Genomic DNA, 20925 nt, shown 5'->3' on the forward strand with positions numbered 1-20925 from the left:
ATCTATCATATATCCCACTGCACCTCTTCTACCTCAAGCCCAACACCTCCAAGCCATCTGACGCCTCTCAGGTGAACTGTTAAAGCATCCGGTCTATAGGTCTTAATGCCTATGCCTATCACTGGGTGCGATGCGTTTACCTCGTGCCTCTGCCAGCTGCCGGTTGCGCGAGTTCTGCTGGATGAGCCTTTTCATCTCCTCCAGCTCTGTGTGTTCCCGTGAATGTCGCCTCTTCAGGTTATCCACGTGCTGGATCATCACCTCTACCGCCCGGCACATCCGTGCCTCCTAGGTGAAGGGAAAAGGAGGCAGACAAATCAGCAGAAAACAAGGTATAGGGGTAAGCCAGAGAGAAAGGTAGCATCATTATAAGGCATGGGGGGCACAATTTTAGGGATGCCCAAACCCCTTCTTGCCGGGGATTGTTTAGGGGTTTGTGGAAGGAGGGTTTGGGCATCCCTCTTGCTGCGAACAGTGTGTGTGTGTGGGGGGGGGGGGGTCAGGGGTGGCGGCGGGTGGGAGTGGGCATCACTCCTGCAGGCTGACTTGCGGTGGTGTTCAGAGATTCCCTGCCGCGGTCACGGCCGCTCAGCTGATCATGGCAGGGAGATTTCCTTGCCGCGAGCAGCTGAGCGGCTGCATCTGTTTGAAATGTAGGCCAGCATTTTTCTGGCCTACATTTCAGGTGCCTATCGCAGCCCTAGGGAGATGCCTAGGGCCGCTTAAGCTCGCCTAAGGCTACTTCTGGACGAAACCATGCCCAACCTTGGGCGAGCTTAAGTGTCCCTAAGTGTCTCCCTGCACCTGCGACAGACGCCTGCCGCAACAGACAGGCGGACAGACATGCGACCTGCCGCGGGGTCTTTTTTTTTTTTTAACATGCGTCCTGATTGGCTGGTTAGACAGCGGTAGGACGCCTACTGCCGCCTACAATCGGGATGCCGTTTATAGAACATGGCCCTTAGTGCACGCAGATGGTGAAACTAATATGGAAATTTGTAGCGCATGTTGTGTTAGAAAAAGGACCCCTTAATAATTAAATTATTACAAATAAATATAATTAAATTATTACAAATAAATATAATTAAATTATTACAAATAAATATAATTAGAACCCCCTCTTTTACTAAGGTGCGCTATGCTTTTAGCGCACGGTAAATACTAGCGCGTAGTTCATGCGTTGATTGAGCGCATGCTACAACGCTTAGCGCACCTTGACAAAAGAGGGCCTAATAGTACGCCATGAGTCCACTGTGCAGCCAAAGCGTCTGACAGAAGACGGAAGAGGCATCTTCCTCTGACCTGGTGGACGGCCCCCAGCACCTCAGCTGCCTTGGTCACTCTCTGGATGGAGCCGGCCAGTACGGTCAGACTCTGTTGGAACTGCTCAGCCATGTCCGTCTGCTCCTCATCCACACAGGCTGAGGTCAGTCTCTAGGGAGATGGGGAGAGAAAGGAGACAGTGTGAGAAGTGATAGGGAACCCCCCCACCCCTCCTTCTCCTATCCCCCCCTTCAGAAGACACCGACGTGCTTTCTCCCACTCGGCCGCCTGCAGCCCAAAACCAAACTGACAAGACTGCAAAGGGTGTGAGAGGATTGAACTACTAAACTTCCAACCCCCTCCCTAACGAATTGGCACTGGGCTCGCCCTCACCTCATCGCTGTCCAGAAATCTGGCAACTGCGCGTTTACGGTCCCCGGATCCCTATCTCTTGCTGGGGAAGCTCTGCCATATGTCTGCATAAATTTCTGCTCCCAGTTTGTTATTTTCCAAAGATATTTTTTGTGTCCCTAGGTTTGCAGCAAATCTTTTTTTTTTTTTAATTTTTAGGGGGGGTTTTGCACTTTGCAGCAAATCTTTCTTTTTTTGGGGGGAGGGGGATCAAAACATAAGCTATTGTGCACTTGGGTTAAGATCTTTTATCCCTCCCGTGTAGGGTTACCATATGGATCCAGAAAAAGGAGGACGGATTGAGACATCCGGGTTTTACTTCCATTGCTTTCAGTAGAAGTAAAACCCGGATGTCTCAATCCGTCCTCTTTTTTTCTGGAGCCATATGGTAACCCTACACCCGTGTTCGGTGGTGCTTCAGGAGTTAAAGGCTTGCTGGCCTCTCAGATATATGGCATCAGTGACTCTCACAGCCGTGCTCCAGAACCAGCAGCAGTATGCTGTGTATATAGAAGGCAACCTGGGTTTTGAGCCAAATAGATGAACACACGTCTGCTGAATATTCATTGGAGATATGCTGAAGATCTCCCAGGGGTTCCTGAGGACTGGACATGGGATATGTTATATTAATCTGACTCTGAAGAGCTGAAAGGCAGGATACGTGGGAGGCATGCATAGACCTCTTGAAGCCAGCTGCTGGTGGGTACCCTGAGAAATCCATATTAGCAAGAAAGAGGGCACCAGAGAATTAGTCTGGGAGGAAGTGTCTACACCAGTGGTTCCCAAATCTGTCCTGGGGGACCCCCAGCCGTCAGGTTTTCAAGATATCCCTAATGAATATGCTTGATAGAGATTTGCATATAATGGAAGTGACAGGTATGCAAATCTCTCTCATGCATATTCATTAGGGATATCTTGAAAACCTGACTGGTTAGGACAGGTTTGGGAACCACTGGTCTACACACATGCGCCCATACGATGAGCTGACATTGCTCTAAGCTACTCACCCACAGGATGAACTAATACTGCCCTCTGCTGGGCATTCACCTGCAGGACGGATTGCACTGCCCTGTGCTGGTTATGCACCTGCAGGATAACCTATGACTTTTCTGCAATGGGCACTCACACGTAGGATGGACTGGCACTCCTCTAACTCCTTCTGAATGTTTTCCTCTGCCACGTCTCTTGCTCGTTCCTCCACCAGCACCCTCCGCCGGAGCGTGAACGTGTCACAGCGAAACGCCAGGGACAGATGTACAAATGCTGCCTGAAGGAGAAAAGAACACAGGTTAGCAGTCAGCACCTACAAATGACTGATCAGAGGAAAGAAGTTTCCCCACCCGTGTTTAGCTCACAAGCAGCAAATCAAAGGTGCTCTGATGGCACCATAGAACTGCAGCACAGATCCTGATACTAGAGACTTGGCAGTGGCATAGTAAGGGGAAGGCATACTGCCCCCGAGTGCCATTTGGTGGGGGTACTGACATCTCTCCACCCTTCCCCCCATGCCACACTCAAGCCCTCCCTTCCCCACTCTGTACCTCTTTAAATCGTCGCCAGCATGAGCAACATCTCCGGTTTGTTTCCCCTCTGAAATCACTTCCTGGTCAGAGGGTCAGGAAGTGACATCAAAAGAACATAGGAATTTCTATACTGGGATAGACTGAAGGTCCATCAAGCCTATTTTCAACAGCGGCCACCCAAGTATCTAGCTAGATCCCAAGTAGGGATCCCAGAGGGAAAGCCAATGCCGGCGTGAGTAGCAGGTTGAAGAAGCTGCTCGTGCTGGCAAAGATTTAAAGAGGTACTATAGTGGGGAAGGAGGGGAGCAGAGAGGAGGGTGCAGGGGTGCGCTACCACCCCAGGCCCCTCTTACCCTCGCTATGCCACTGAAACTTGGTGCATAATGCCCCAAGTCTAAACTGAACTTATGATCATTAGGCTCAGACTAATATGTTAATCTCTGCCTTCTGACTGAACAAAGTTCTTCACTGATCTCCTGCAGCTTAGAACAGAAAAAGCCATCATGACCACTGTACAGTAAACCCTCGATTTAAAGGTCTGCTCGGGGGGAGGGGTGTCTGGAAAATCCAAATATCCCTCCCTCTGTGAATAACTCCCTCTCTCCTGGGGAGTGGGGATGAGGGGTATTTATGCCGAGAAAAGCCCTTCTTTTCCTCTGGGAAATGGCTGCTCAGCCCCCCCCCCCCCGCCCCCCGAACGTTGCACTGGTGTCACTCGAAGAGCATCGAAGAGCGTCGCCAAAGAGGGTGATGCACCGACAACTGGGAGCTGTGGTCGCCGGGGCGCAGTCCATGAAATCCGAAGTCCGGATCGATGAGGCCCGGGTAATCGAGGGTTTACTGTCGTTTCAGAGCTAGCTCCCAGGTTCTATGCAGGTTGGCCAAATTTGGGTGCGGATCCCAGATCCATGTGCAAACTAATGAGTTAATGAGCCATCCTCAATCAATAATTGGTGTTAGTTGGCAGCCATTTGGATTTAAGCACAGATCTGCCCTGCAGCCTATTCTACACGATGCATGCCTAAATTTTACAGTGCAAAACTCGTAAGGGGTGTGGCCATGAAAGGGGGCGGAGCAGGAGCTTATCATTTATTTATAACGTACTATGCTGCTTCAACTGACTCTCAGGGCGACGCAGTGGACACACTTAATAAAAATCAGAAAGGCAAACATTCACACCCTGGCCTACATTATAGGTGCCTATCTTTTAAGTTAGGTGCAATTCTGTAATGGGCGCCTAAGTGTGATTAACTTTAGCCACCTATCTTTTTTTAGGTGCTCTTTACAGAATTTGGCCCCAAATGACTGTTGCTGTGGTACTGCGCTCTTTAGGATGAAGTCGTGGCATTACTAGATGTATGCAGCGCTGTACACAAACATGTAAGAGACAGTTCCTGCTCAGTAGAGCTTACAATCTGTCCAGGGCAGGATTAACCAATAGGTCCAGTAGCCACGTGCCTAGGGCCCGAAATGGTCAGGGGGGGCCCGATGAAAGAGGGCATCAACATTGTTTTTTCCAAACGGCGATGGGCCCTCCAGCATCAATCAGCAATGCAGGCCCCCACCCCGATCGGCAACGCGGCCCCGCCGATCAGCAACGCACCCCCCCCCCATTGACGGAAAATAAGACAAGTAAGCAACGCAGGCAAGAAAGGCAACGGGAACTGTAATTTTGCAAGCAGTGCTGCTTGCCCAAAGCTTCCCTCTGACGCAGCTTCCTGTTTCCGCCTGGGCGCATAGTGGGTTGGGGGCGGGGCGGGAGGCCCAGTGTACTTCTGTGCCTAGGAGGCCTCGACGAATTAATCCTGCCCTGAATCTGTCCAGTGATTCTTGCTAAGCCTGATGCTGGCCATCTCTAAAACTTGTAGGCCCAGCCTGAGGAAACCTGAAAGACCTGGCACGGGAAGCGCTTAGCTGCATCATCCCCCTGCTTTGATTGTGACTCGGAAATTCCGGCCACAAGGGCTCAATTTACCTCCACGTCCTGCTCTGTCAACGAGACCCTGAAAGGGAAACATATTTCGATATCCAGTCATTAAGAACATAAGATACAATAGAACTTTTAACTCCACATAGGCATATCAAGCAGCAAAACTTTGGAAAACAATACCAACTAATATTTACCAGCAATTTAATTTTAAGTGTTTCAAAAAAACCAGACCTAAAGCCCTATTTCAAGAATTTGTTATTATTAATTCCTAAAATTGCAACTACCTAATAATTTGTATCACCATAATTCTGTATGTAAATTGCTGTGAACTTCTTGGAGGTATTGGTGGTATATAAATATTGTATTGTATTAATGGGGCAGAGTGAAGGAGGTGAATGGGAGATAATCACCAGCAACCCCCTAGAGCGGGGGCGCCCAAATGGTTGATCGCAATCGATCAGTAGATCGCAAAGGCAACGTGAGTTGATCACGTTGCCCTTGAGATCTTGTTCTTCCTGCCTCCCTGAGCCAGGCCAGGCCAGGCGTACAAGCGCCGGACCCACAAGCCTTCACTTCCGATGTCAATTCTGACATCGGAAAGGAAATTCTGGGCCAGCCAATCGCTGCCTGGCTGGCCTGGAACTTCCTCTCTGACATTAGAATTGATGTATGGGGGGGGGGAGAAGGCTTGTGGGCCCAGCACTCGGGGAAGCAGGGAGAAATCGGTGTGGTGGCTTGGGGGGGCAGGGAGAGAGAAAGAAAGACAGAAATAAAGAGGGGCAGGGGGGAGAGAGAAAAAGAGACAGAAAGAAAAGGGAGGGGCAGAAAGAAAGAAATATTGGATTTACAGAAGAAGGAAGTGCAACCAGACAAAAAGGTAGGAAAAATGATTTTATTTCCAATTTAGTGATCAAAATGTGAGAATTTATACCTCTTGTCTATATTTTGCACTATGGCCCCCTTTTACTAAACCGCGATAGTGGTTTGTAGCGCAAGGAGCCTATGAGTGTCGGGAGCTGCGAGGGGCATTCAGCGCAGCTCCCTGCGCTAAAAACCGCGATCGCAGTTTGGTAAAAGGGGAGGGGGTATGTTTGTCTATCTTTGTATAGTTGTTACTGAGGTGACAGAACATAAAGTCATCTGCCTTAACCTCTTTGAATGATAATTAACATTGTCTCAGCGTACTGTGTGCGTTGTGTTTTTTAAAAATTTTATTGTTGGTAGATCATTTTGACTTGGTCATTTTAAAAGTAGCTCGCAAGCCAAAAAACAGTGTGGGCACCCCTGTCCTACAGGGACCACTCAGTGCTTCAAATACACTCAAATTACTATAAATAAGCTCGGCTTAATGAGGAACCACCAGCATGGATTTAGCACAAGAACACCATGGGCCTGACCCTGACTAATCTATTGGAATTCTTTGAAGGTGAAAATGAACATGTGAATAAGGAGCGGGCGAGACATGTGCCACTCGTAAGCCTTGTTAGGGGGTGATGCCATCTTCTGCCACTGCAACCTCCTGTTTTTAGAGCAGGACTGTAGCGGCAGCACCACCATTAGCTAATTGGCTAGCGGAACTTAGCAAAAGGACCCCCATATTCTTCTTCACTGTATCATCCAATAGGGTTCCGTTTGGCCAGCTGTCTCATCCAATAGGGACCTCCTTAGCTGGCTACTCCATCCAATGAGGAGACACCCTCCACCCCCAGTGAAATATCATGCAAGTAGACTCACTCTTCAGCACTACCACTAACACAGCAGCTCCGGTGGTTGGGATTTAAGGCCAGTAAAATGATAATACTGTAGTAATTTTGCTGGATTGTTGGTCGAGTTCAACAATGATGCAAATGCATCGCTTGGGACGGAGACTGTTGAGGAGCACCTTTGTATAGAGGAAGAGTTACTCTACCAACATGCGCAATTTGAATGACCCTATGTCCGTAAATTAAACAAAAAGTTATGCCCACTTCTGAATTGCTTTCGATACAGCCCTGGCGCAGACAATTTGAATGCAGTATAAAATACGCAGGCTTGCCTCCCCCCACCCGATCCATCTTTGCCATTTTCAAAGTTAAGACCGTAACAAAAGTCCGCCCTGCACTGGCCTTACTTCCCAGCTGCTGGAGTTGCTCTCTCGTGCCATAAACCAAGGAGGATCGTTCAGGAGTTTTACCTATGCAGACCCAGTCTCTCCAGGGTGGACAGTTCCACGGAAGCGTTCATAGGCGGATCCCCTAGTATATTATCTACAAGAAAAATAAAACGCCATCTACGTCTCACAGAACTCCAGGAGTCGGTCATGGATATAAGGGAAGTGTGGCAGGAACAAGACGAGACCTTCGCCATCACCTTCCACAGGGGCCAATACAACATTTTGTCCTATGTGAATTATTTGACATTTGCTGCCTCTGACGTGAAAGCATAAAGCAAAGATGCCTCCAATAGAGCTTCGAGATGCTTCCATTAAGACGGGCAAAGGGTAACCCCAGCGTGCTAACTGGAATGATCCTACAGGTTTTTGGACTACAAACCGCCCACAAAGGAGACAGAGCTGTGTCATCGTACCCTCCGATTGCCTTACAGTGAACTGAACCGAACTGAACTTTTTTTTTTTTTTTAAGCTTTCTTTTCTTTTTTTATTACATTTTGCTTTCCTTCCCATCCCATTTTTCTTTTCTTTCACTGTGATTTTTAATACGGGTTTTCTTCTTCTATTCCGCGCGTTAAAGCCCTAGCATGGCTTAGTAAAAGCTCTTAACATAAAAAAGCTCTTAACATAAAGGAACAAAAATGGATTTATATGTTAAATGCTTTATCACCTAGTGGATTAAACGAGGAGATCGATTGGATGTCCTTGGTGTGAATTTATTCATAGTCCCTTACAAGTTTTTTCTAATGTAATGCACGATGGGTCCCTTGGGGGTTGGTTGTCTCAAGGGTTTAAAAACCGGATATGACGACAGACGCTCTAAACTAGAATGATAGTCGATCGTATGGAGCGATTTCTGCTGAGCAAAATAGTAAGCTGAAATTTAATATTATTACAATATAAGATGTGGTGCTTGATTAGCCATATGAAATTAATTCATTGAGATTATTTGAAATTAAATAACGATGGGTGAATGCTTGGTATTCAAACATATTCAATGTTTTGCAGATATATTAAGGGAGCCTCGACCCTGAGGAAAGCTTGTGAAACATGGACATGTTGGTGGAGGCGCTCCCCTCTTTAAAATAAATCTTACAAGCTAAGTAAAAGTTTCATACTCACTATATATATTGGAGTTGTTGATATAAAAAGAAAAAAAACGTTATATTTTGATCCAATGAGATCCTATGAAGATCGGGTTTGGTGGGCTCTGTCCACTAGAACCAACGGGAGATTAACCCTCTGAGGATCGAGTATCAAAGTATTTCCTTATGAGTATTCATTTATGAATGTTTAAAGATTATATTTAACTGGATGTTTTCATATATCAATTCCAGTTATAAGTATAGCCACTAGAGTATCTTTCTATACTTAGTAAAAGGAGCCCATAGTTCCTACCATTTACTCTTTAAGATACTAAGCATAGATTGTGATCCCATCTGGGACAGACAGGGAATATTTATGGGTTGTGGTACGGTTTAATCTGTCTTAATATTAACAATTTTCCTTGATGCAATTTTTGTTGTTCACCGCCTTGAACTGAAAGGCATTTGTGCGGTATACAAATAAAAACTTATGTTATTAGATGCTCATAGTTGCCGAGTTTTTATTTATTTATTTATAAGATTTTACATTATTATCAAGCATAACTTGTACAGAAAGTATAATCAAGAAAATATAACATTTAGGTTAACTTCCAATCCTAATAATGGATCAAAGTATAAAGGAAAAAAGAAAACATTTCTTATCTTAATCACACACTAGTCCTCAATTTTGGATCCAAGATTAACGAAAAGAGTAATAGTTGCCGAGTTTTTAAAATTTAGCTGGGATACCAGTAAGACTCAATACTTTTGACCAACTCTCGCTTTCCATTAGCTGCCCCTGTATGAGCCCTTCAGAGCAAAACTGAGCCATGTCCGATTTGGCCACCCGGTGAGGAATTTTTTTTTAATATACTCGCCACGGTTCTTCACAGTTTTAAGAACAAAAATGGGCAAAGTTCACGTGTTGTAACTTGCGGAGTTGAGATGCCCCCATGTCTGGCGATTGCTGACAGATAAAAGCCGACTCGGGCATTACTTCTCTTGACTGAAATTTTGTCATAAGATGACCGTTCAAATGCGTATGTTGCAATTTTTCTAAAGTGAAGATAAAGGTTTAGTTAGAAATGCAAAGAGTGGACATGACCTGCTTTTGCTCCAAAGGGTTCATAAGTGAGTTCAGAGTAAAACTTGGAATGGCTCACGCCGCTCTACATTTTCCCTGTATGGTTGGGCAGACTGGATGGACCATTCGGGTTTTTATCTGCCGTCATTTGCTATGTTATGTTACTATGGTACATAAGTACATGAGAGGAGTGTGTGGCGCAGTGGTTAAAGCCACAGCCTCAGCACCCGGAGGTTGTGGGTTCAAACCCACGCTGCTCCTTGTGTCCCTGGGCAAGTCACTTAATCCCCCCATTGCCCCAGGGACATTAGATAGATTGTGAGCCCCCCGGGACAGACAGGGAAAAATGCTTGAGTAGCTGAATAAATTCATATAAACCGTTCTGAGCTCCCCTAGAATGTTCTTATTCATTCATTCAGTTTCTATATCATTCTATATCTATATCTAGGAGAATGATATAGAAACTGAATGAATGAATAAGAACAAAAATGAGACATTAGCAGAAAAGAGGAAGAGGCGTTTCTCAGCCCTCTGCCTCACACTAGTGAGCCAAAACAAGGCAAAGGTGAGTCAGTGTCACCAGGAATAAGTGAGGCCAGTGGTATGGATGCAGCTCACCAACCTTCGTCGCTCTCAGCACTGTCTCCTGACCTTCCGCTCACCTCTCTTCTTTCGGTGATGTTAAATGTTGCGGTGTCCTGGAGAACAGCAGGTGGGAAGAATGGGAAACCCAAAAAAAATAAAAATAAAAAAGCAAATTGCAAGTCTCGCCTGGTGAAAAACCACTTACGGCCCCAGTAATGCTCATCGGGAATCATTGCAGGGAATGGCGCAGAAGTGCTAGTTGCAACTCAGCCTCTGCGGAGGAGTCACAGTCGGAGAAGGTACTGGAAATCCCCAGTGCAGGAGCCGGCAGAGGAAGCCCCAATCGGCTGATCACTGCTCTGGATCAGCTGGGGCTCTGGAACCGGCAGGGGAATCCCCCGAGTCGGTGGCTGCCGCTCTCTCCTCTGCCGGCTCTTAGCTGATCGCGGCCCTGGAGCTGCCGTCAGTTGGGCAGAGGGGGGTAGGAGGTTTTGGGGAGGGTGCAGCTGTTGTGCGTGTGTTGTGTGAGGTCCCAACACACACAACAGCTACAAATTACGACTGTAAAAGGGGGTGGGGGGGCTGTATATTATGTATGTTAACCCGTAACCCATTCTGAGCTCATTGGAAAGAACGGGATTAAAAACGAAATAAATAAGTAAAAGTACCTATACGCAGTACAAGTAAACCGCTTCGGTTGTACCCACAGAAAGGCGGAATATCAAATCCCCCACCCCCCACTCCTCTAGAGGATCTCAGTCCATTTCTCAAGCCTTGCTGATTTGGTTTTATGAACATCAGAATGATACAAAGGGGCCCGGGGGATCTTGAGCTGAAGACGTGATCTGTATGGCATACCTTCTAAGCTCTCCCACCCTTCCCACCGTGTCACAGGGAAGGCGATGAATGGGGAGAAGTTTGGCATCCCTGGGCAGCAAAACATACCTCACTATAGCCATGAAACAAGTAGACTGGATGGGCTCGAAAGGGCCTTTTCTGCCCCATCTCTCGTTTCTGTATCCACGGTGACTATGCATGAGAGAGCATTTCCGTAAGAAAATCTATTTCATGCACATTCAATTTAGATATCCAGAAAAGCGGAGGCTTCTGGGTTCTGAGCCACCCTTGTGCCACGCTCTTGATGGAGGACTCAGCAAGGAACAGCATAAGAACCTCAGCTCTTGTACAGATATCGAGGTGACCAAACCCCCCCCAGACACTTGCCTCATTCCGTTCCTCGCTGCTCTGCTTTTTGGTATCTGACAGACTGCCAGATTCTCCCTCAGAGTCACTCTCCATTCCTGGGGAAAGGGGTAGGAAAGAGACCAAGAGAATTCAATCTGATACATGAAGTTTCATCGTAATATGACACCCCTCCCCCTCGCTCCAGTGTCCTACTTCACTCACTTTCTGCAGCCCCACAAACTCAGGACACGAAATTAAAGAGATTACAGTCCAGGAACGCATAGGGCAGGGCAACATCACATAGTGGGTAAACACTATCTTAGAATCAGAAAAAACATATTAAATACTAGAGAATGATACGGGGACAAATTTTTCCATGTCCCTGCGCGAACTCATTTTCCCATCCTGACCCACGAGTTCTTTTCCTGTCCCTGCCCCATTCCTGCAAGCTTCGTCCTCATCTGCACAATCCTCAAACACTTTAAAATCCTAAGTAGCAACATTCTAGAGCTCAGATTGTGATGTCATAATGCCTCATTCCACCAATGCCTGAGCTCCGTCCTCATCTGCACAAGCCTCAACCACTTTAAAATCATAACTAGCAACATTCTAGAGCTCAGATTGTGATGTCATAATGCCTCATTCCACCAATGCCTAAGCTTCGTCCTCATCTGCACAAGCCTCAAACACTTGAAAATCATAAGTAGCCACATTCTAGGGCTCAGATTGTGATGTCATAATGCCTCATTCCACCAATGCCTAAGCTCTGTCCTCATCTGCACAAGCCTCAAACACTTGAAAATCATAAGTAGCCACATTCTAGGGCTCAGATTGTGATGTCATAATGCCTCATTCCACCAATGCCTAAGCTCCTTCCTCATCTGCACAAGCCTCAAACACTTTCAAATCCCATGTAGCAACATTCTAGAGCTCTGATTGTGTCCCAACACACGGTGCACTATCTTCCCTCCACCACAATGTAGGAAGCATTCCTCCTCCCTGTACCACCTCTGTCCCCTTATACTGGCTCCCGATGCAGGATGTGATGTTTCATCCTGGATTGGGGGGTTGGGGGTCGCAAAAGCATATCATATAGTCTCTCCTTTTGTGCCACTGGTTAATGCAGGTTGCACGCACTCCCTTTGTACCACTTCCCAGCACGGAGTGTAGTCTCTACCATGTGCCACCTGCTGGGAAAAAGATAGTTTCTGGCCATGGGATGGTGAGAGGGGGAGGAAGCAGGAACATAATATGCTCCATTTTTCCCTTTCCAAACAAAGAAGACTGTGGAAACATAATGTCCTCGGACAGTGTTTTTATTTGTGTCTATCAAGAATACTTGGAATAAATTACTACCGAAGGTCCGAGGACATTGTGTTTCCACAGTCTTGTTTGCTTGGATCAGTTCTTCTTATCACATGGAAATTCGGGTCTTCTTGGTTTTGCGCTTTCTCCCTGTGCCAGTGCAAGATGAAGTCTCCCCTGTCCTGACCTACCTTCCAGCACAGAATGAGTGCAGTCTCTCTCCCTATATTACTGACTGGAGCAGGATGCTGTCTCTTCCCCTGTGCCAGGTGCAGCAGTGAAGAATGTAATCTTGCACCATGGGGTGGGGGAGGGGAAGGAGGCATGAGCATAGCATGCAGCCTCACTCCCTGTGCTACTGGATCCTGCAGCAAAAAGTCTCTCCTGTAGTACTACGAGGTGCTATCTCTTCCTTTGTCCCATCCCCCAAGCACAGGGTATAGTCTCTCCCCCCTGTGCCACCTTCCAGCCTCTCTCTTTTACCTGCAGGTGATCTGGAGGTGATCAGTCGTTCCAGATTCTGTTCATTGACAGGAAGGAAGAATAAGAGCAGACCTGCAGGCTTGAGTCTCTGTTACTGCAGAGCAGATGCAGAGCTCAGGAGCAGACAGGTGCTGAGTTCCTACATAATCAGCAGGTGTCCCTGCTGGAACATGTTTGCTCAGTATCCATCCCATCTGCACAGCAGGTCATGCACCTAGTAGGTTCACAGCTTCCCTTGGCCTCCCCTCCTCTGTCTCTGCAGTAAAGCTGAGTCCAGGGAATCCCTTCATTTCATTTGTCTCTGCTGCAAAATTCCTCTCCCCATCTCTGGGTTCTGCAGTGCTGTCCCGCAGGAGGCATGAAAGCTGTGAGTGTACCAGGAGTGCCACCTACTGGACAAATGCATTCACTGCAGACTACGAGCATAATATCACAAGACAATGTTGGGTAAAGGATCAGTTGACCTATCCAGTCTGCCCAGTTATTGCCACCTACACTGCTTTAGTTAAAGACATCTCCCAGCTGTCAGCCATACAAGTTAGACCACCTGCACTGCTCTAATCTTGGCAGTCACTTTTCCTTGCCCTCATCACCTCCATTGCATTAAGGATACCTGTCAACTATTTAAAGAAGCTTGACTGTAGCCTATAGGATATTGCTGCTTTTCAGTTTATGTGGTCTCTTTCTTTGGTTCTCTACCTCCCTGGGGACATAAATACATTCCAATACATTAACCAGCACTCCCCCCCCCATGTATTTTTACCTGTCCTCACCTCACAGTTTTCCCTCCTCTTGTCACATGGATATTGCTTGGGCTGATAATTTTAATTGTATACCACCTGGACCTGAATATCAGAATGGGTGGTATAGAAAATTTTAAGTAAATCATAAACCTTAACTCAAGTTTCTTGAAATAAAAAAAGAGCCTTATCCAAATTAAAGATCAAATTCTTAGACTGAACAATTAGTTTCCTGTTGCTCTGCCTTGCTCATGATCATAGAGAGGCATTTTCAACAGGACGTCTAAGCGCAGTTTCGTACACTCAGAATTAGTCATCCAAAATGTATAGATACATGGCCGCAAAATTGGGGAAGAAAGAAAAGCTTCGGGTGAAGGTGGGAGAGCCTAAAATGGCGGAGCAGAAAACCCCGCCAAGCCCCTCGGTCTGGACGGCAGAGCTACTCGCCGAAATTACAGCGGCAGTGGAGGAAATCCTGGATAAAAAATTGTTAGATTGGATGGAAGAAGTGTATGAACGTATCGATAGTGTGGGGCTGGAAATGGATGCGCACCAACTTTGCACAAGCATATGGATATGCGGAATATAAATTATTATTTTTTTAAATTACATTACCCCAATCAGAATCATTTCCATGTGCTCCCCAAACCGGCTGTGAATAAATAACACTCTAGGGCAGGGGTGTCAAACTCAGTCACATTAAGGGGCCGAAATCCAAAACACAGGCTAAGCCGTGGGCCAGACCTCGCCCAATCTCCACCCCAGACTAATAGTACTAATTGTAAAATCATTATTTTCCATTCATTTTTCATGCATACACACATCTATCTCACCATTTATGCTTGAAAATAATCCAATAGAACCTGTATCATCCATAAAAATTTTAGGTGTAATCATTGACACGAATCTATCCTTCCACGATCATATAAGTCAAACGGTAAAATCCTGTTTCTATAAATTACGCTTAATACGATCTATTTCATCTTTTCTAGAACCAAAATCTATTAATATTCTGGTTCACTCTATGATAATTTCCAAATAAGATTATTGTAATTCTTTACTGTATAACATATCTCAAAAAGAAAAGAAAAGACTTCAAATAATCCAAAATACTGGCATAAAACTTATACACAAAGGAAAAAAATACGATCACGTTACTCCTCTTCTTATCAAGTCGCACTGGCTACCTATCAATCATCGGATAACATTTAAAATAGCTTTCTTAGTTTTCAAGGTACTATTGTTCAATACGCCATTATTCATATCTAGAATGATAACCCTTTATTGTACAACTCGACTCCTTCGATCTTCCCAGCAAGACTTATTATTGGTCCCTTCACTAAAAATTGTTGGAACAAGGAGAAATGATATGTTCTCTGTTTTAGCTCCCCAACTCTGGAACACCCTGCCGCTTTTTATCAGAAAGGAAAAAGATCTTATCTCTTTTAAAAAATTGTTGAAAACTTTTTTATTTAACGATGCTTTTAACGATTAATTTCCTTTCTTTTCTTCCTCCTTTATATTGTCTTACCCTTCCATATGTCCTTTCCCTCTATTAAGAGAAATATTGTAACTCTTTCCCTCCTTTCCTCCCTGTTATGTTTTGTTAATTTTTAGGTAAAGAGAAATCTTCTCTACTTTATTTAATTAATTAATAATTACTTGTGCTGATGTTTTGGATGTTTTGTAATACTAATATGATTTTATGTTTTTTATAACCTGTATTTTATTGTACATCGCCTAGAAAGTTTTATATAGGCGATTAATCAAAATAAACCTGAACTTGAACTTGAACTATTAACAACACATAATGGTTAACCACAAAATTAAACTACACAAAGCACACTGTATGCTTCTCAACATTCATTCCTACCAGAACACAGATAACCCCATGCAAATACGGGACCAAAAATTAAAATTTATACAAACGAAACCCTAAGATTCAGGACTCTGCATGCAGTACAACCCCCAGAGAAAAAGAAATAAATGCATTTCTTCCTGAACAGTGCAAAATATAGACAACAGATATAAATTCTCAAAATTAACACAATTCAATCACTAAACTGAAAATGAAATCATTGCCCCTCCCTCCATGCTGTGCTTCAACTAGATGCCTCCCTCCGACAGGTGTCTTACCTTCTGGCCGGCTCCCGCCCGGCCGTTTTATGCGGCCCGCGGTGCGACGTGGAGTTTTCATTGCCGACCCCGGTGTTATCTTCTGGCCGGCTCCCTCCTCCTCACTGCCGCAGTGTGCATAAAGCTGCGGATGGCGGCTCCTCGTGCGTCCTGCGCCTCATCTGGATGCATTCCCTCTGAAGGCTTTCGGTTCAGGTGCAGGACGCATGTAGGAGCCGCAGCCGCCGCATTGTGCGCACTGCAGCAGTGAGGAAGAGGGAGCTGGCTAGAAGACAAGACCGGGGGCGGCAAAGAAAACGCTGCGAGCCGTATCAAATGGCCAGGTGGGCCGAATTTGGCCCACGGTTCTTAAGTTTGACACCTGTGCTCTAGGGCGAGATGAAATGTGGCTTTTACTGGGAAGAGAACATACATCTTTCTAGCAGCCTGAATGCTGCTTCCAGATGGACAACTACAGAGACAGCTAGAGGTGTAATATACACCACACACTTGCAGTTCAATGTAATGTAACCCACAGGACTGACTTCCAGAAAACATTCAAACTCAGGTTTGATCACTTAATTTTAAAGCATTCTGTACTTTTCTGTGGCTCTAGTCTAGTAGGAATTAATTGCCCATTACTTGCCCAGGTTCATGCCACATTCCCACTTTTCTCTCATACCCCCTTGCTATTGCCTTTCTCTCTCTCTCTCTTCACTTCTTTCTTCCTCTTACCTTTCTGTAGTTCCTCAGTGTGACAGGGACTAATATTCGCAGGGAGATCGCCTGTAGAGCTCAGAAATGCTTTCTTCTCGCTAGAAAAGGACAGAAGAGAGGTAGAAAAGAAAAAAATGGCTGAAGGGTCAGGGTGTGCGCTGCCCCATGCCTGCTGAAACATTCTTGCGCTCTTACGAGCTTCTCAGCATCTGTTTATGGCTGTTTGCTTCCCACCGCCTGGCTCTTCTCAATCTAATGTACACAACCTTTGCAGGGAGCTGACAGCGGGATTTCTGCTAATCTCGCCTTGCAGCAGGGCCTGGTGACCAAGACTGTACCTCAGGACCTGGCCTTGGGTAGGCCCCACCGGGCAAGAGCCACAGGCCAAAGAGAGTCTGCAGGACCAGGAAGGCAGAGGTTGAGGGGAAAGGATCTTTCAGCTAGTGAGAATACTGCTGACTCACTTTTCAAAGATACAGAGCAACACTTAAACAGTAAAGATGATCATGATGGATGGTGACAAATACATGGGCAATGAAGCAGGCTGTGTGGGTCAAGACAGCCTCATCTACCAGCCAGCAAACTCTGCTATTGAATGCATGAAAAAAAGAGGAACCCCCCCCCCAAAAAAAAAAAAACAACCTACTACTCCTGATCATTCACCTTGTTTCCAAATTCAGCCTATCGGATCAGCTCTAAAGTTCTGATTGAAGCAAAATGAGAAGGGAGTGGAGGGCTGCTAGCATATCTAGGGCCTTATTTTTAAAAAGATGAAATACTTGTATGTTTATAAGAAAAATAGTTGTGAATATGGCCTTTTTGTATCATATGTGAAATAGTCCAGGGATTTAATGTTTGTATTTAGGAACAATAATAGGCTTAAGCTGCAAAAGGGAACATTTATGGTAAAACGCAGAAAGAAGTAGAACAATCTGAATGGGGAGGGGGGTTAGGGAAAAGAGGCACTAGGAGTAATTTAAACCTCTAATAAGAGAGACACTAGGTACAGTCCTGTACATTAGAGAATGACACGGGGACATCATTTTCCCCCGTCCCCATGGGAACTCATTTTCCCTCCCCTTCCCCACAAGTTCTTTTCCTGTCCCTGCCCCATTCCTGCAAGCTCCATCCTCATCTGCACAAGCCTCAAACACTTTCAAATCATAAGTAGCAACATTCTAGAGCTCAGACTGTGATGTCATAATGCCTCATTCCACCAATGCCTAAGCTCCGTCCTCATCTGCACAAGCCTCAAACACTTTCAAATCATAAGTAGCAACATTCTAGAGCTCAGATTGTGATGTCATAATGCCTCATTCCACCAATGCCTAAGCTCCGTCCTCATCTGCACAAGCCTCAAACACTTTAATATCTTAAGTAGCAACATTCTAGGGCTCAGACTGTGATGTCATAATGCCTCATTCCACCAATGCCTAAGCTCCGTCCTCATCTGCACAAGCCTCAAACACTTTAATATCTTAAGTAGCAACATTCTAGGGCTCAGACTGTGATGTCATAATGCCTCATTCCACCAATGCCTAAGCTCCATCCTCATCTGCACAAGCCGCAAACACTTTAAAATCATAAGTAGCAACATTCTAGAACTCAGATTGTGATGTCATAATGCCTCATTCCACCAATGCCTAAGCTCCGTCCTCATCTGCACAAGCCTCAAACACTTTCAAATCATAAGTAGCAACATTCTAGAGCTCAGATTGTGATGTCATAATGCCTCATTCCACCAATGCCTAAGCTCCGTCCTCATCTGCACAAGCCTCAAACACTTTAATATCTTAAGTAGCAACATTCTAGGGCTCAGACTGTGATGTCATAATGCCTCATTCCACCAATGCCTAAGCTCCATCCTCATCTGCACAAGCCGCAAACACTTTAAAATCATAAGTAGCAACATTCTAGAACTCAGATTGTGATGTCATAATGCCTCATTCCACCAATGCCTAAGCTCCGTCCTCATCTGCACAAGCCTCAAACACTTTAAAATCATAAGTTTCCAAGGCTTGTGCGGTTAAGGCAGAGCTTACAGGAACGGGGACAGCGACAAAACTCGCAGGGACGGGATAAGGAAATTGAGTTCCGGCAGGGACAGGGACAAATTTATCCCTGTGTCATTCTTTACTGTATATCTTAAACATCTGTCCAGGATAGATTAGAAATGGCATATATTACCTTGACACAGGCACTCAGTGTTTCAAAGTAAGTTTAAATTACCCCTCTCTGGACATGATGGAGCTGACTCAATATTGGGGGTGCTCAGCCCAACAAAGCTGGCTTCTATATAAGAACATAAGAATTGTCATACTGGGACAGACCGAAGGTCTATCAAGCCCAGTATCCCGTTTCCAGCAGTGGCCAACCCAGGTCCCAAGTACTTAGCACGATCCTAAATAGTAAAACAGGTTTTTCTATGCTGCTTATCCTAGGAAAAAGCAGTGGATTTCCTCAAGCCATCTCAATAATGGCTTATGGACTTCTCTTTTAAGAAATTAAACTAAGGGTTGGACAAGATGACTTCTGTTGAGTTTGCTGACTATAGTGAGGTAAGAAACTATAGTTTAACTGGTCTGTGGCATGGAACAGGATGACAATTAGACCCTCAACCACAGACCATCCATTTAGGCTAGAGTTGCTTTGATCAGGGCCTCCCAATAGGCTCAGGGTCGGGTGAAGGTTAAGCCCTTTACTGCAGATGCTGGAACACTGCCTCCCTGTTCCAGCGCCTGCTCTGAAGTGTTTATATCCCAGTCACTACCTCCTATAAACATGCAACCATTTACCATTTTCCCTTTTTCTAACCTTCACAGCTATGTTGATGAAACACACCTGCAAGACTGCACTTTTTTCTTGTGAGAAATTTGAAAACTTGCTAAGGAGGGCAACGCCCTTCCCCCAACTTGCTCCACCACCGTCCCCTCCTACAGCATGTTTGATTTAGTTTGCAATGGCATCATTATTTTAACTAAAGAACTGAATTCAATAAGAATATAATCAGTATTAAGCCTAGGGCTTTATTTTTTCCCAGGGGGAACCAAACACTGTGTCACTTTTCCCATTGCCTGCTAAAGTTAACACATGTTCCCCCAAGTATGAAAGAGCTTGGGCTCTGCACGCTAATTTTGCCTTTGAATAGATTCTGTGGCTAGCGGCAGGGGGCCTGGCTACCATGGGGCCAGTCATTTAGTGCTCACATCAGCCCTGAAGGATGGCCTGGCATTTGAGTACCGCCCCTTTTTTTTTCCTAGAAAAAAAAAATGACATTGATTATCTGACCCAAGAGCCAAAGAGTGATTCTGGTGGGTGTCAGGTCAAAAGCGCGCCAGGACAAAGGCACGCCCAGACAATTAAGCACAGCGCGCGCCACCGCGCCGCTCTAAATTACTGTTTTTAGTGCTCTGACAGGGGGGCATGGGGGGAACCCCCCCACTTTACTTAAGACATCGCGCCGTGTTGTGGGGGCGTTGTGGGAGGTTGTAACCCCCCACATTTTACTGAAAACTTCACTTTTTCCCTGTTTTTAGGGAAAAAGTTCAGTTTACAGTAAAATATGGAGGGTTACAACCCCCCAAAACCCCCATAACGCCGGCGTGATGTCTATTAAGTAAACTGGGGGGGGGGTTCCCCAACAAAACCCCCCGTCGGAACCCCTAAAAACTGTAATTTAGAGCAGCGCGGCGGCATGCGCTGCGCTCAATTGTCGGCGCGCGCTTTTGTCTTTCGCGCCGTTGTCTATGAACCAAAGTTAACACGTTTCCCCAAGTATGAAAGAGCTCGGGCTCTGCACACTAATTCTGGGTTCATATTAAGTAAAGTGGGGGGGGGTTTACCCCCCACGCCCCCCCGTCGGAGCACTAAAAACAGTAATTTAGAGCGCCATGGTGGCGCGCGCTGCGCTCAATTGTCTGGGCGCGCCTTTGTCCCGGCGCGCTTTTGACCTGACACCCTAATTCTGCCTTTGAATAGATTCTGTGGCTAGTGGCAGGGGTCCTGGCTACCATGGGGCCAGTCATTTAGTGTTCACATCAACCCTGAAGGATGGCCTGGCATTTGAGTACCGCCCCTTTTTTTTTTCCTAGAAAAAAAAAAAAATGACATTTATTATGTGACCCAAGAGCTAAAGAGTGATTCTGGTGCCTCTGTATAAAGCTAGCCCTTAAATGTTATTGTAGGTTGGGATCAGCCAGTTTGAGTCTCCTAGCTCTTAGGCAGCAGGTCAACTCTGAACAAGTCATTATCTTTCCTGGACAGTTGCCTGGTGACAGGTCAAATGCGCGCAAGACAAAAATGCGAACACAACTCAGCGCAAAGACAATAGCGCGTGAGACAATTGAGCAC

At 45.7% G+C, this 20925-nt stretch overlaps 1 protein-coding gene across 3 annotated transcripts in view; it reads right to left on the reverse strand.

The window, feature by feature from the left end:
• The window catches only part of LOC117347229 (lymphoid-restricted membrane protein-like), a 35613-nt gene extending 17932 nt beyond the window's left edge, over positions 1–17681 (reverse strand). For 2 of the 3 annotated variants that reach the window (XR_004536750.1, XM_033917861.1), the window contains exons 1-8: positions 16594–17681; positions 11255–11331; positions 10068–10143; positions 7301–7373; positions 5173–5200; positions 2801–2941; positions 1303–1434; positions 141–288 (exon numbers count right to left, since the gene is read on the reverse strand). Coding sequence is in view for 2 of the 3 variants with exons in the window: in XM_033917861.1 (XP_033773752.1) it covers positions 141–288; positions 1303–1434; positions 2801–2941; positions 5173–5200; positions 7301–7373; positions 10068–10143; positions 11255–11331; positions 16594–16756 (838 nt within the window). In the remaining variant the exon portion in view is untranslated. Of the gene's footprint in view, positions 1–140; positions 289–1302; positions 1435–2800; positions 2942–5172; positions 5201–7300; positions 7374–10067; positions 10144–11254; positions 11332–16593 lie in introns of those variants that run through there. The other variant, XM_033917862.1, reaches the window with a different exon arrangement.
• Positions 17682–20925: the final 3244 nt, after the last annotated feature.

Source organism: Geotrypetes seraphini, chromosome 13 (assembly GCF_902459505.1).
Source record: "Geotrypetes seraphini chromosome 13, aGeoSer1.1, whole genome shotgun sequence".
NCBI lineage: Eukaryota > Metazoa > Chordata > Amphibia > Gymnophiona > Dermophiidae > Geotrypetes > Geotrypetes seraphini.